Source organism: Bombyx mori, chromosome 12, assembly GCF_030269925.1.
Source record: "Bombyx mori chromosome 12, ASM3026992v2".
NCBI lineage: Eukaryota > Metazoa > Arthropoda > Insecta > Lepidoptera > Bombycidae > Bombyx > Bombyx mori.
The window spans coordinates 12,918,041-12,931,846 of NC_085118.1; the positions used below are offsets into that span (position 1 = coordinate 12,918,041).

At 44.4% G+C, this 13,806-nt stretch overlaps 2 protein-coding genes across 2 annotated transcripts; both read right to left on the minus strand.

The window, feature by feature from the left end:
* Nucleotides 1-4,081: 4,081 nt before the first annotated feature.
* Nucleotides 4,082-10,834, minus strand: LOC134199904 (uncharacterized). The gene is made up of 3 exons (XM_062671609.1): nt 10,147-10,834; nt 9,028-9,514; nt 4,082-4,202 (listed from the first exon to the last, which is right to left on the minus strand). Exons 1-3 carry the CDS (start codon nt 10,832-10,834, stop codon nt 4,082-4,084), a joined length of 1,296 nt encoding a protein of 431 aa, XP_062527593.1.
* Nucleotides 10,835-10,939: 105 nt separating this feature from the next.
* On the minus strand, nt 10,940-11,731 carry LOC119629251 (uncharacterized). Its single transcript, XM_038014438.1, has one exon. The coding sequence runs from the start codon at nt 11,729-11,731 to the stop codon at nt 10,940-10,942; it is 792 nt and encodes a 263-aa protein (XP_037870366.1).
* Nucleotides 11,732-13,806: the final 2,075 nt, after the last annotated feature.

Here is a 13,806-nt window from a genome sequence, read left to right on the forward strand (position 1 = left end):
CTTAATCCTATTTATACCTTTGAATGATACTCAGTTAATTTTCTAATGAAACGATAGTCAAATGAGATATTACGAGTTCCTCGGAACCAAACGTCTTCATTCTGTATTCGGATTATTCAAAGTTACGCGTTTCTAGATTTCTTGTTATAATATTCATGGAGCTGTGGGGATATGATAAGAAGCAATATCTCAGTTATACTAAAAAAATACACAGTCCTTAATAGGTAGTAATTCATATAAGTGAGTAAAAAACGATTTAAACTTAAATATAATACATTGTATATTAATGGATATATAACAACGGTATTTAATAATTAGTCCATTTTTTAATATTACAACAGGATGAAGATCACAATGCTCAAAGCGTGCTATAAGTATACATACTATATACACAGAGTAATCAACACATGTAATTAGAAAAACCTAATCGCTCGTTTGTGAATAATGTAACCAACATAATGGAATCAGACTTATTTACAGCATCCCAATGTACATTCACATTTCCCTCTTGTTCAGGACCATAGCTTTATATTTCTTGGCCCCTTAAACTATTTTCTGATTTCAACTTAATAAATAATAGCTGAGATTCAGAAAAAAAAAATGCTAGAGAAAATGTTCAATACAAATATAATAGGCATACAGAAGAATTGATGTTAATTGGTTGCTGATGATTGAGTGTTATGTGAAGATGGTTTTTATGTGATGTGTAATCTCATTGTCAATGTCAGTAAGTCAGTCAATGACATTAGTCATAGATAACAAGTTATGGTACATTATACGGCACGGAACGTATTGGTGCCTAGTAAAATTTTACTAAGAAAGACATGAAAATAGGCTTCTTCGTTTGACAAAGAGTTTAAAGTTTTTTTTTCTCTGCAAGATGATCCTTGGAGAATTCCTCCAAGATTAGTCCATGGGCGGTTGATTGAAGCAAAGGTTTTTGGACGGTTCGCTATAAAAGTATCATTTCCACATAGGCCACATAGAAAAAATCTCTGATAGTTCCCTTGGAAATATTGAAGTCGGTCTGTTTGCTCGAGGAAGGAGATTTATTTTCCGACGAAACTAATATAAGTTCAGTGAATTCTGACAGAAATCGATACGTACTTTATCCAATAAATTTTGAATTGATTGAATAACATCTAAACCATAAAGTAAGTGATGAATGTCGGTATAATTGTTTAAAGTATGGCTATAATTTTCCATAAACGAAATTGATCTCGTGAAACCCTATGGAATGAAAATCAATAGCAGTAGAAAAATCATATAATGGTACCTTATGCTGACGATCAGACGATAATGATTCAAACCATTCAACAAACATTGACTGGTAAATGTTTTAGGGTGGCTGGCAAATGTGACATTAGGCCGTCTAGAATTTACATCTGATGAAAAATATTTGGTGCTATTAAAAACGTTGCCAGATAAACAGATAATTAATATTAACGACCTTTATGATGCATTTCTAGACGCTTGTAGGGTATATGGGTTATGACGGTCCGCAGGTGTTGGGAGCGGACCACGGCCTCAAGGATGTTTTAGGGTCCTACTCACAAAACAACTTACCTTGCACTCTCTCACGTATCAACGTTCAATCTCCGTCCGGGGTCACAGCAGCAGTAAGGGGGCTCCTGAGGTCAACACTACAACCAGACTCACGACGCCACTCTAAGAACGTCGCCCGCAACGATCGGCAACGATAAGTCCGGTCCTATCTTTGCGACGAGGACGCAACGCGGGTTTGCGAAAGTTTTTTTCTTGGATGGGTGGACGAGCTCACAGCCCACCTGGTGCTGAGTGGTTACTGGAGCCTATAGACATCCACAACGTAAATGCGCCACCCATCTTGAGATATAAGTTCTAAGGTCTCAAGTATATATTAGTAGTATAGTATATAGTTATAACGGCTGCCCCACCCTTCAAACCGAAACGCATTATTGCTTCACGGAAGAAATAGGTAGGGTGGTGCTACCCACCTGCGCGGACTCACAAGAGGTCACCACCAGTCTGTCATTACGCAAATTTACTATGGCATGTTACTTCTTAATCAAGTTTAAGTCATGGCATATTCGCACCACTTAATACCGTATAAGGCCTTAACCTATAAAGCCACGGACGTAAAAGCGTTCATAACAGTATTACATTGAACACTGCTTACACTAAGCTTATATTGTCATCGTGACGAGACAGGTTAAAATCGTCTAAAATAATGAATTTGAAACAAAAGACATTATGCTATATTTTCAAAATTTTATCATCTACCTAACTTAAAATAATCTATCAACATATGTACAGAGGCTATTTCCTCCCTGGGCGAATACATGGCAAATTATTATTTTAAAACAAACTCTGGATCTGCTCTGTTCTAAGACACACACGGTCGTCTAGTCCCAAATTAGGATTCCCACTATGGGAACCAGGGACCGATTGTACATTTTTATATTTTTTACTGATGGTAGGACCTCTTGTGGGTCCGTACGGGTAGGTACCAGCACCCTGCCTATTTCTACCGTGAAGCAGTAATGCGTTTCGGTTTGAAGGGTGGGGCAGCCGTTGTAATTATACTGAGACCTTAGAACTCCTATCTCAAGGTGGGTGGCGGCATTAACGAAAATTCGAAAACGTATGACAGTTCTTAGTATGGAGGCACCGCACTTCAAGAAGGCTGGTTGGTAAGTGTGATGGCGTCTACGCGCCTCCGTCGGCTAGGCTCTGTCGTAGCACCAAGTAAACCGAGTTCCGACGATACCGCAATCGCGCTGTCATCCCTTGGGAATGCGTGCTGCGTTTCGTTTAGCTACCAAACTAATTAATGACAATCTCCGACATATATTATAGGGTAATTCCAAACAATTTTAAATGGCATTGCAACAAGCTAATGAGTTTGTTGAGATTCGTTATATTTAGTATAGCTTAAAATATTTCCGTCTAAGTATTTTGGAACTTCAAGACAGCAAACAATATTGATTTTATGTTGTTTACCATAGTATACTACAATAGTACAATTTACGTTGTCTAGGGCTGCTTAATAAGATATAGAAAGACTTATGATAGAAAATATGCGATAAGTTAGTATAGCCGTGATGACATACCCCTATCTACCTTTTGAATTTAGTGAGAATTCTATCTTGGAAGGTTCCTATATTTAATATTGGTAACAATTTATTATGTGCATGATGCACTAGGATTTCTCTTGAGATTTTTCTAGTCCATCAGTAGTTTAATTGTTTCTATTTAAAAAAAACTTTATTTAATCAAAATTGTGGGTGCAAATTATAATATTAGTAGTTAACTTTCAGATGCAATTAATCTCATCGATATCAGAGATTCTAAAATATCTATAAAACGTCACCGACTTCAAGCTGGTAAGTAATTTCACTAATTAAATACGGTTCTGATTTTGTGAACGAGGTGACCCTAACTTCCAGTAGATTAAATAAGAAAGTATTAATGCCCGCGCAATTAACACACGCCCTGTCGAAAACATACGTCACCTCAATCCTAGATCCATATCAAATATTATTGTTGGATTCATAATAATTTAATCATTGTGTTAAAAAAAATCGGTCATCTGTAAAGTCGGTTTACTGACGATAGTTGAACGTGACAACGTAATAAGAAAATACTGATGGAATGGTTTCATTTTTCAATTATCGCAATTATCGTTGCTATAAACAATTGGCACCACATTCACTTTTCACTGAACTACTTGACGAAAACATGTAAATGTATTATTGTATTGCAGCTGTCCACGCGGATGCATCGCTCACTCAAGTAGGAGAGAGACAGATGTCGAACGCTGCCGAACGCGGAGGCCGATTGTGCCTCTTTGTCGCTCGTTGCGCGCTCTCGCTTGCACTTCGATGGAACGCCTCATGAGTCATGTTTTTTCGTGCGTGCAGCCGGCTCCATCGAATTATAAGACGTTGTCACGTCAAAAACTAAACAAAATACTGAAACATTACTTTTGAGTTGAACAATTCACGAACCTATCTGGTCTTTATTTTTCACAGACCGGAATTGCTAGATGTGAAAATGGTATTGGTTGTTAAGCGACTCTTTAAGCGAACAATAAATATGACTATGATATTTGCACTTTCTTTTTCATGAGGAAATCGCCGGCCTTCCGCCCTGCACTGGGGATGGCGGGCGGGGAATATCGGACTAAAACCTCTTGTCGTTCAACAACCAATGTTCCAAACCTCGCAAGAGACAGAACTCATCAAAAGGCAAAGGGGAGAAAGTGAAGCGTTTAGTGCGGAGCACATCTCTCTCATCAACCCCCCCCCCCCCCCGCCCTCTCGGGACGCCGGACCGGCGGTCGTCGGCGCCACGGACATTTGCTCCCGACGGCTTATCTATAATTAGAGCAGCACTATGTAGGTTTGTCATTGCGAAAAAATGAAAAAACTATTAAATGTACATGTAATATTGAATATGTATATGTGAGTACCTTTGTATATACATGGGTGTTCCAATAACAGCCGTGTCTTGACAAGCTCACGTCAGATGAAATTAATACGGCAATAATCGTCTTTTATATCGAAGTTCCTTTATTTAAGGGATGAAGATGTATTAATACCGATCTGTGCTTCCTCCAACATAATGCTGTGGTAAAATAATGATTGTTTCATATCAGGGACATTATCGTTTCTCATATCGAATTTAGTACTTTTAGAATGTATTTTTTTCTTTTTGGAACGAAGTTCCTTATGGGACGATGCGGAGGGGTACCCTAACCGGAAAAAAACGTCCGTAACGTAAGATTTTTATTATTTATGTATAGTCTTAGTATGATGGCTATACAGTGTCTAATGTATAGTTTACGTGATGACGGTTATTATTATTATTATTCATATAAATAGCTGTTTCTTTGTATATTATTATTATTATATATTTTTTATAAATCATTGTGAATAAAATAAAGTTGATAACTTTATAAAGTAGTTTTTTTTTTTATCAATAAAAAAATCATAATAAAAAATGTATACCCGAATAAATATTATCTTTATACCTCGAATAGAACTTAAAATTAATATTTTTATAATAACGAACTTCGTTCCTATTCGGTGCTCCGCGACACCACACATCTTTTTTTTTAAATATAACTAACTTAAAAAATTTTTTTAAAAAATATCTGGAAACTTTATAGACGTTTTGACGAGGTGTTATAGTTATAGACTAGCGACCCGCCCTCGCTTCGCTTCGGAAACATTAAAACACACATGAAACCAAAAAAATAAATAAAAAAAAATAAAAAAAAAGTAGCCTATGTTCATCAGGGACAATGTCGGCTTCTAATGGAAAAATAATTTTTCAAATCGGTCCAGTAGTTTCGGAGCCTATTCGAAACAAACAAACAAACAAATCTTTCCTCTTTATAATATTAGTATAGATATAGATAATTGAACTATTTGAAACTCATTTGAAAGTTTTAAATATAAGATTTGAAAGTACGGAGTGATTACATAAACAAATGTACGAGTATTCTTGTATTTTAAAAAAAAAACAAATTTATAACAATGTAATCTCACGTTGCTTTTTATTTTTCGATTCGAGATTCGTTCATCCTTCTGTAAAGGATGGCATGACTTGCATTCTGGCCGAATACACCCGATAATATCAAAAAGAACTGTGTTCTTACAAAGATTCGTAATCTTCAATATAATATTTTAATGACAGCATCAAAGTTCAGTGATCTCTGATTACATTATTAAAGTAGCCGGCTTGATTAATGGAGGAAACGGAACGCTGAGACTCGCAGATAACGACAGGCGCGTTTAATTAGAATTACCTAATGATGTTTTGTGGCAGCTTCATTATGCAGATTAAAAGGTACATTGATGTTCGTTTGATGCTTAGGAATTTGTAAATTACATATACATTTATAGAGAATATCTTTGCTAGAATTTGCAATTTAGCTCATTCTCTTATTCACATTACATAGTCTTAATCTTTTTTCCCTAGTAGTCAGACGAACCAATGGCTCACCTAATGGTGTGAGGCTACCGTCGCCCATAGACCTTTGCAATGCCAGGGGCAAAGCCAAGCCGCTGCCTACCGTTAATTTGAAACACTTTTTCCATAGCCACCAGAATTGATTCCAAGGAGTATCCCTGCAACCTTCCGAGAGTATCGGGATACTTGGGGTCGACATTTCGAGCGATGTCCACTTTCGGAGTCATTTGGAAGGCAAAGCCAAGTTGGCGTCCAAAATGCTGGGAGTCCTCAACAGAGCGAAGCGGTACTTCACGCCTGGACAAAGACTTTTGCTTTATAAAGCACAAGTCCGCCTCGCATGGAGTACTGCTCCCATCTCTGGGCCGGGGCTCCCAAATACCAGCTTCTTCCATTTGACTCCATACAGAGGAGGGCTGTTCGGATTGTCGATAATCCCATTCTCTCGGATCGTTTGGAGCCTCTGGGTCTGCGGAGGGACTTCGGTTCCCTCTGTATTTTATACCGTATGTTCCATGGAGAGTGCTCTGAGGAATTGTTCGAGATGATACCAGCATCTCGTTTTTACCATCGCACCGCCCGCCACCGGAGTAGAGTTCATCCATACTACCTGGAGCCGCTGCGGTCATCCACAGTGCGTTTCCAGAGATCTTTTTTGCCACGTACCATCCGGCTATGGAATGAGCTCCCCTCCACGGTGTTTCCCGAGCGCTATGACATGTCCTTTTTCAAACGAGGCTTGTGGAGAGTATTAAGCGGTAGGCAGCGGCTTGGCTCTGCCCCTGGCATTGCTGAAGTCCATGGTAACCACTCACCATCAGGTGGGCCGTATGCCCGTCTGCCTACAAAGGCAATAAAAAAAAAGGCACATAAATTGTCCAATATTTTGTAACTTAAGAACTCCACAAAAACTTCCAGCTGAACGAGATAAACTTGCTATTATTTAAATGACCGAAACTTAAAAGAAGCTCTAAAAAATGTCTAGAATAATTGCGACAATTGAAGTTAGAAAAAATAAAAATAGCAAAAACCAAAACCAGACTACGTAAAATTATTCCAAGAATTATTACTTTTGAACCCATTTCAGACTTTCGGATTATATTACACAAAAGAAAAAATAAATAAAACTAAGGACGAACCAGAGCTGTAATAGAATTTTAAATTTCTGACTTCAATTAAAACGGCCCGAAATAATCACAATAAAACAAAAGGGGTTTCCATTGTCTGTTCGCATAATCAGTTTGCGTCGACCCGACGTCGCTTCACTTGAAACTGGGATGAGTTTCAAGCCAACCACAAACATTGTGCAGTTTCTTTAAGGTTGAATTTTTTGATGTGAAACATCTATAGCCGCACGTAAAACTGATTCCTGACGTGCCGTGGTGACGCGTCACCACGCTATATGATGGTATATATATACAGTATATATGCAGTAGTGTGTACGGTGTGGCGACGCGTCGCCATGTGCAATCGACTGTACGATTCTCTCTGTGTTTTACTTGAAAACAAATTATTTTTTCATAATCTTTTATTTTATCATTATGCCATATTTAGTTCCTATCACAATCAGTTCTTTTCTGAATTTTACTTTTACAAAATAATATCGATGTTTCACATCTGCCAGGCGTCCCGTGACGGCTCACATTTTTTTTTAATATAGACTAAGTCTAGGTCCCATTAAATGCTAAGCGGTTTGCAGATCAGAAAGACAACGTTATTACGAATTTCTCTAATGTCAGACATCGTGAATATCTTTGGGACTGCAATCTTAATCTTCAAGCGGATTTTGCTACGTATTATCCATACAGAAGAGAGCCGTTCGAATTGTCGATAATCCCATTCTCGCGGATCGTTTGAAACGACTATGTCTAAGGAGAGACTTCGGTTCCCTATGTATTTTGTACCATAAGTTCCATGGGGAGTCCTCCAAGGAATTGTTTGAAATGATATCATCATTTCGTTTTAACATCGCGCCGCCCGGCTTTAGGATGAGCTTTTAGGTGTTTTCCGAACGCTATAACATGTCGTTTTTAAAACGAGGCTTTTGGATAGTAACTAACGGTAGGCAGCGGCTTGGCTATGCCCCTGGTATGACCGACGTCCATTGGCGACGGTAACCACTCACCATCAGGTAGGCGGTGTACTCGTCTGCCTACAAAGGCAATAAAAAAAAGAAAGGATACTAGATGAAGAAGTATCGCAACATCACCTTTTTTTTTTTTTTTTTTAACGCTGGGGAATCCATTTACGGATACCCGGTCCGGGGGGATAACGAACCGGGTTATGTCGGACTCCGGCGCCTCCTGAGAGGAAGAGGGGGACGAGAAGGTCCTCCACCTCCCCGAATTCCTCGCAAGAGACTACGCCTTGAAAAAGGCGCGCGAAGCACTTGCCCCGCAGAACGACTACCGACTAAACCCCATCGAGCTCCACCACACCGGCTACACCAGACCTACGGTACCGCAGTGCGCGCCGAAAGTCCGCCTTCGCCGGTACCCGTCCTGATGATAAGACGGGATTTCATCTCCGGGAAAATCCCGAAGGACGTCATTTCGGGAGATACACCGTGGGCGGCGCACAGGAGCCACCTTGCACCGCCCCACCACCGGACCGACAGTCGAGTACCGGGCGCCCCCGCACCCGCCACCTGATAGTCCCTACGGGGGCTGAGCGGGAGCTTCACGCCCGCGCCGGCCATCCCGCCTTCTGCGCTGAGGTGCTGAAGAGGGATCCCACTCCCTTTCACGCTCCTCAGCCTCACGGGACGCCATTACCAGGTCACAAAACCTGGCCATGGCCTCCCACGAGCCCTGATCCTCTAACATGCGGGCGACGACAGCCCGCAGGGAGAGGTTTCTCCCCAGCACCGCGACGAGATCTCGTCGTGAGTGCTCCCAACGCGGGCACGTTTCGAGCGCGTGCTGCGCGTCACCGTCCGGGTACCCGCACTGGTGGCAGCCCGGGTGTGGCTCTCTCCTGCAGACCTTCCACAGGTACCTCCCGAAACAGCCATGTCCCGAGAGGACCTGCGCAAGGTAAAAGGAGAGTACGCCGTGACGCCGATCCGACCATGCCTCCAGCACGGGCACCAGGGCCTCGAGGGTGCGCCGGCGGGTGGCTGAAGTTTGGCCAAGTTCTTTCAGCAATCGCTCTCTCCACTTAGCGTATGCTACATGACGCGCAACACGCTTCCACCGACCGACAGCTGACGGGCCGGGCGACCGTCCCCGACTCAAGGCCTGCGCATTACGCCGATATACCGCAGCCAAGATTTCGGCCTCAAGGTCCCAGGGTACGGATCCAGCGAGGGCGCAGGCCACATCTTGAGAGATGGTGCGGTACCCCCTGAGGACCCTCACCGCGAGCGCCCGCTGAGCTCTATGCAGCAGAGCCGCGTTTCTCGCGGAGAGTGCGGGCGACCACATGGGAGCACCGTACAGGGCCATACTGTGCACCACCCCAAGGTACAGTCGCCGAGTACCGGCGCTGCATCCTCCGACGTTGGGAAGAAGACGGGTCAGCGCACCTGCCGCCCCCATGAGCCTCGGAACCAGCGCTTTAAAATGGTGGTCGAATCTCCATTTGCTGTCCAGCACGAGGCCCAAATACTTGAGCTTCGGCTGGACAGCAATGGTGACACCCCCGACTACGAGATTCGCGCCTTGAGGTGGCCCTTTCCGAGCTGAATGGAACACACTGCTTCGGATTTTTGGAGGGCCACCTCGAAGCCGAGTCTCTTTATTCGTCTTACCACAGTTGCCACTGCAGCCACAACCAGGACGGCTGCTGACCGGTAGTCGTCTCCGCGAGCCGTCACCAGCGTGTCGTCAGCGTAGCAAACCACTTCGACGCCAGGTAGGTTAGCCCCGCGGAGGACCCAGTCAAAGCCTATATTCCAAAGGAGTGGACCCAGTACCGACCCTTGTGGAACCCCACGCGACACTGTTTTTCGTCCCCACCCACTCCGCTCGGGGAAGATCACCGCCCGCCCTGAGAGATAATCCTCAATCAGATTACGGAGACCGGTAGGGACGCGGTGAAACCGTAATGACTCGACGATCGTGCTCCAGGGGATCGTGTTGAAGGCGTTGGCAATATCAATCGACACAGCCAACAGTACACCTCCCCCAGAGCACGCCTGGTCGGAAAGATCGCGGACCCGTAAGACCGCGTCCACGGTCGACCGACCTCTCCGGAAGCCATATTGGTTGGACGCGAGATCCGGCCCAATGTTCTCCAGGTGCTGAACAAGACGCCCGGCAACCACACGCTCAAGGAGCTTACCGGCCTCGTCCAACACCACTATCGGGCGATACCCGGAGGGCTCGTCTCTAGGGTGACCGTCCTTCGGGATAAGCACCAGCCGGCCCGTGCGCCACGGCTCCGGGATCCTGCCCTCGCGGAGGCACCTGCTAAACAGCCTTCGAAGTGCAGGTCCCAAACCATCCTCAGTTAAAGCGAGAGCCCATGCTCGACTCGACAGGCCGTCGGGGCCTGGTGCTGTACGTTTCACGCGCATCCTCGCCACTGCCGCCTCAAATTCCGCCTGGGACACACCTTCCAGCTCTCCGCCGTCAGCGACCTGCGCCGTTGCCATTACAGGGGGGATGAAGGCCGTTCGGGATGAGTCCGGAAATAGACCCCCGACCACCCGGTGCAATGTCTCGGGCGGCAGTGTGCTGGTCGTAGGGGGAGCCCATGGGCGAAGCGCATTGCGCGCTAGCCTGTAGGGCCGTCCCCACGGATCGCGATCAAACGAGGCGAGCAGATCATTCCAAGCGGCTTCCTTCGCCTCTCTGATGGCTGTGCAAAGGGCCCTCACCTCCGTCCTGTACACCTCATAAAGGCGGTCCTCCTCCTCAGGGTCCCGATGCATCCTTCGACGTCGGCTTCGTTGGTACGCACGTCGACTGACGTTGCAGGACTGGCGCAGGCTGGCGATCTCATCAGTCCACCAGTATACGCGGCTCTTAGGAGCCTCTTAGGAGCTTCTGACGCGAGGCATATCGGCATCGCATACCCGCGACATTGCCTCACGCATACGCTCCACCCCCACGCTTACATTCATCGGCTCGCCGAGGGAATCGAGGCGCCAGGCCTGGACGATAGCCGCCTCATTCAGCCGTTCGACATCGAGGCGCTTCTGGGCCCAACGAGGACCCTCCACGCCGCCGCCGCAGAATAAAGAAGTTGATGTCACTTCTGGGGCTACAGCGATGCTGAAACGGATGTAGCGATGGTCGGAAAGCGTCTCCTCACCAACCATCACCGTCCAACCACGGATGCGACTCGCGACATCGGGAGATGCGAACGTGACGTCCACCACGGACCCGCCCAATCGTCTCACGCACGTAAGTTCCGTGCCACGGTTAAGAATGACGAGGCCGCCTCCGACCAGCCACTCCTCCACCGCCGTTCCTCTGGGGCACGTCCTCGAGGAACCCCAAGCCAATGACTTGGCATTGAGGTCCCCAAGGACGAGAATCCGACGGGAATGTGACCTCCCAATGACGCGACCGAGCTCAAGGAGGAGGCCCTCAAACTCGGCGAGCGTCCTGTTGGGGGAGAAGTATACTCCCACCACGATCATCTCGGCCCAGAGGACGGCGACGAAGCCGCGACCCCTTTCAACGAGGTCGAATCCGGGCGGAGCACCCACATAGCCACGCCTGACAATGGCAACCCGGCCGTCAAGGTCACCTGCCCAATCGGGACCCAAAAGGACCCGGTACGGCTCTGCGACCACCGCAAGGTGAGTCAACCCTTCCGCCATGCTCTGAAACAAAAGATCTTGAGCTCTGGCGGAGTGATTGAGGTTCCCCTGGAGATCGCAACATCACCTACCAGTTTCATTAAATTAGTACCTGTTTAATTAAAGTTATTGCCGCCCGAATGTTGAAAATTATGTACATAACAAATGTTCACGATTGACTTCCACGATGAAAGAATAACATCATGTAATAAAAAAAAACTAAACCCCCAAAATTATAATTTGTGTAGTTACTGGTGGTAGGACCTCTTGTAAGTCCGCACGGGTAGGTACCAGCACCCTGCCTATTTCTGCCGTGATGCAGTAATACCTTTCAGTTTGAAGGGTTGGGTAGCAGTTGTAACTATAATGAGGCCTTAGAACTCATATCTCAAGGTGGGTGGCGGCATTTGCGTTGTAGATAAAAATGATAAAAATAGTTATATATATTAAGTACATGGTAAAGTGAGACTTAGCATTTATTTAATCACGTCAATTGCCCGTTGGAATTGCTCCTTCTGCATACTGGTCGGCATTGAATTTGAAAATCAGGACCAGAAAAAAAAAACTTGGAGAGTTAAGTAAATGATTAGGATTATAGACATTTTTTCATAGTAGCTATTGCTTCAAACAACAAGTTTTCTCAGCAGGAGTAACAGGACTTGGATTATGACACAAAAGACATCAAATCTCGGACAATTGTTCTTTCAGCTTCAAACAGCACAAAATATAGTGTAAATTGTGTATAGTACATATAAGACTAACCACACGCTCTGCACGTAGCGTGGTATATTGCACACATGTCGACTGGATCACGGTTCTCGAGATAAGATTAAGATCGCAGGCGTATTGGTTTCCAACGCTTTCGGAGAAGTAGGGCGTGATAAATTTAAGCTAACTGTGCCCGTTTTAAATCTAATATAGAAATATAGCTTTCAAAATAATATATGCAGTTTGGTAATTAAAAATAAAACATGCTTAAATGGCAATTGTAATAGTCATAGACTGACCGCGATCTTACGGTTCGAGTTCACTCCGGTTTGAGCCTCGTGAGCTCACCTACTAGTTAAGGTTATGCTGAAATAGCCTCTCAAGGCTATCCGCTTAGGTTGGAGAAAAAAAATTTCGCTGCTTCATCATGCCTCTATAGCCGATCGCAGTCCACGACCGAATTGTTAACATTTGGCGTTACACATTTAATAAAAGTGTGTTAGAAATTATTATAAAATCGTATTTATAAATTCCTTTTTTGCTTTTTCTTGCTCATCTACAGTAGTTTCTACTGGTGGTAGGATCTCTTGTGAGTCCACGCGAGTAGGTACCACCACCCTGCATATTTCTGCCCTGAAGCAGTAATGCGTTTCGGTTTGAAGGGTGGGGCAGCCGTTGTAACTATACTGAGATCTTACAACTTATATGTCAAGGTGGGTGGCGCATTTACGTTGTAGATGTCTATGGGCTCCAGTAATTACTTAACACGAGGTGGGCTGTGAGCTCGTCCGCCTATCTAAGCAATAAAAATAAAAAGATGGGTATGACTCTTGGCTCATCAGGTCAAATGGTTATCCGAGCTGAAGGACTACAAAACGTGAATTCCTCCAGGTATCTTTGTTTTAATGAGTGAGCTAACAGCTAATTTGGTTTAAAAAGGTTGCTAAACTCATAGATATCACCATGTGCATACCACCGCCAACCTAAATATATGTGGCCGAAATCTCAATGGACTTGAGAAACAGGCAAAAAAATATGAGGTAGTATTCTCAATTGAATGAATAAGCAGGCAAAGTTTCATTAAAAACCTTATCATTTGGTATTTTAATTTTTATTTATTTATTTGGTATTTTAATAAATTTTTTTATTGCTAGATGAGTGGACGAGCTCACAGCCCACCTAGTGTTAAGTGGTTACTGGAGCCCATAGACATTTACGAAGTAAATGAGCCACCCACCTTGAGATATAAGTTCTAAGGTCTCAAGTATAGTTACAACGGCTGCCCCACCCTTCAAACCGAAACGCATTACTGCTTCACGGCAGAAATAGGCAGGGTGGTGGTACCCACCCGCGCGGACTCACAAGAAGTCCTACCACCAGTAAAATAT

Bases quoted from the DNA above. Each gene is read 5' to 3' on its own strand.
- LOC134199904 (XM_062671609.1), bottom strand. From the start codon at position 10,834: ATGCATCGGGACCCTGAGGAGGAGGACCGCCTTTATGAGGTGTACAGG. The intron at 9,515-10,146 runs GTCGGTCGACCG...ACCATTTTAAAG, and splicing joins CCAATATGGCTTCCGGAGAG to CGCTGGTTCCGAGGCTCATG. The intron at 4,203-9,027 runs GTCGGATCGGCG...GTCTCTTGCGAG, and splicing joins GTGCCCGTGCTGGAGGCATG to GTTTGGAACATTGGTTGTTG.
- LOC119629251 (XM_038014438.1), bottom strand. From the start codon at position 11,731: ATGGCGGAAGGGTTGACTCACCTTGCGGTGGTCGCAGAGCCGTACCGG.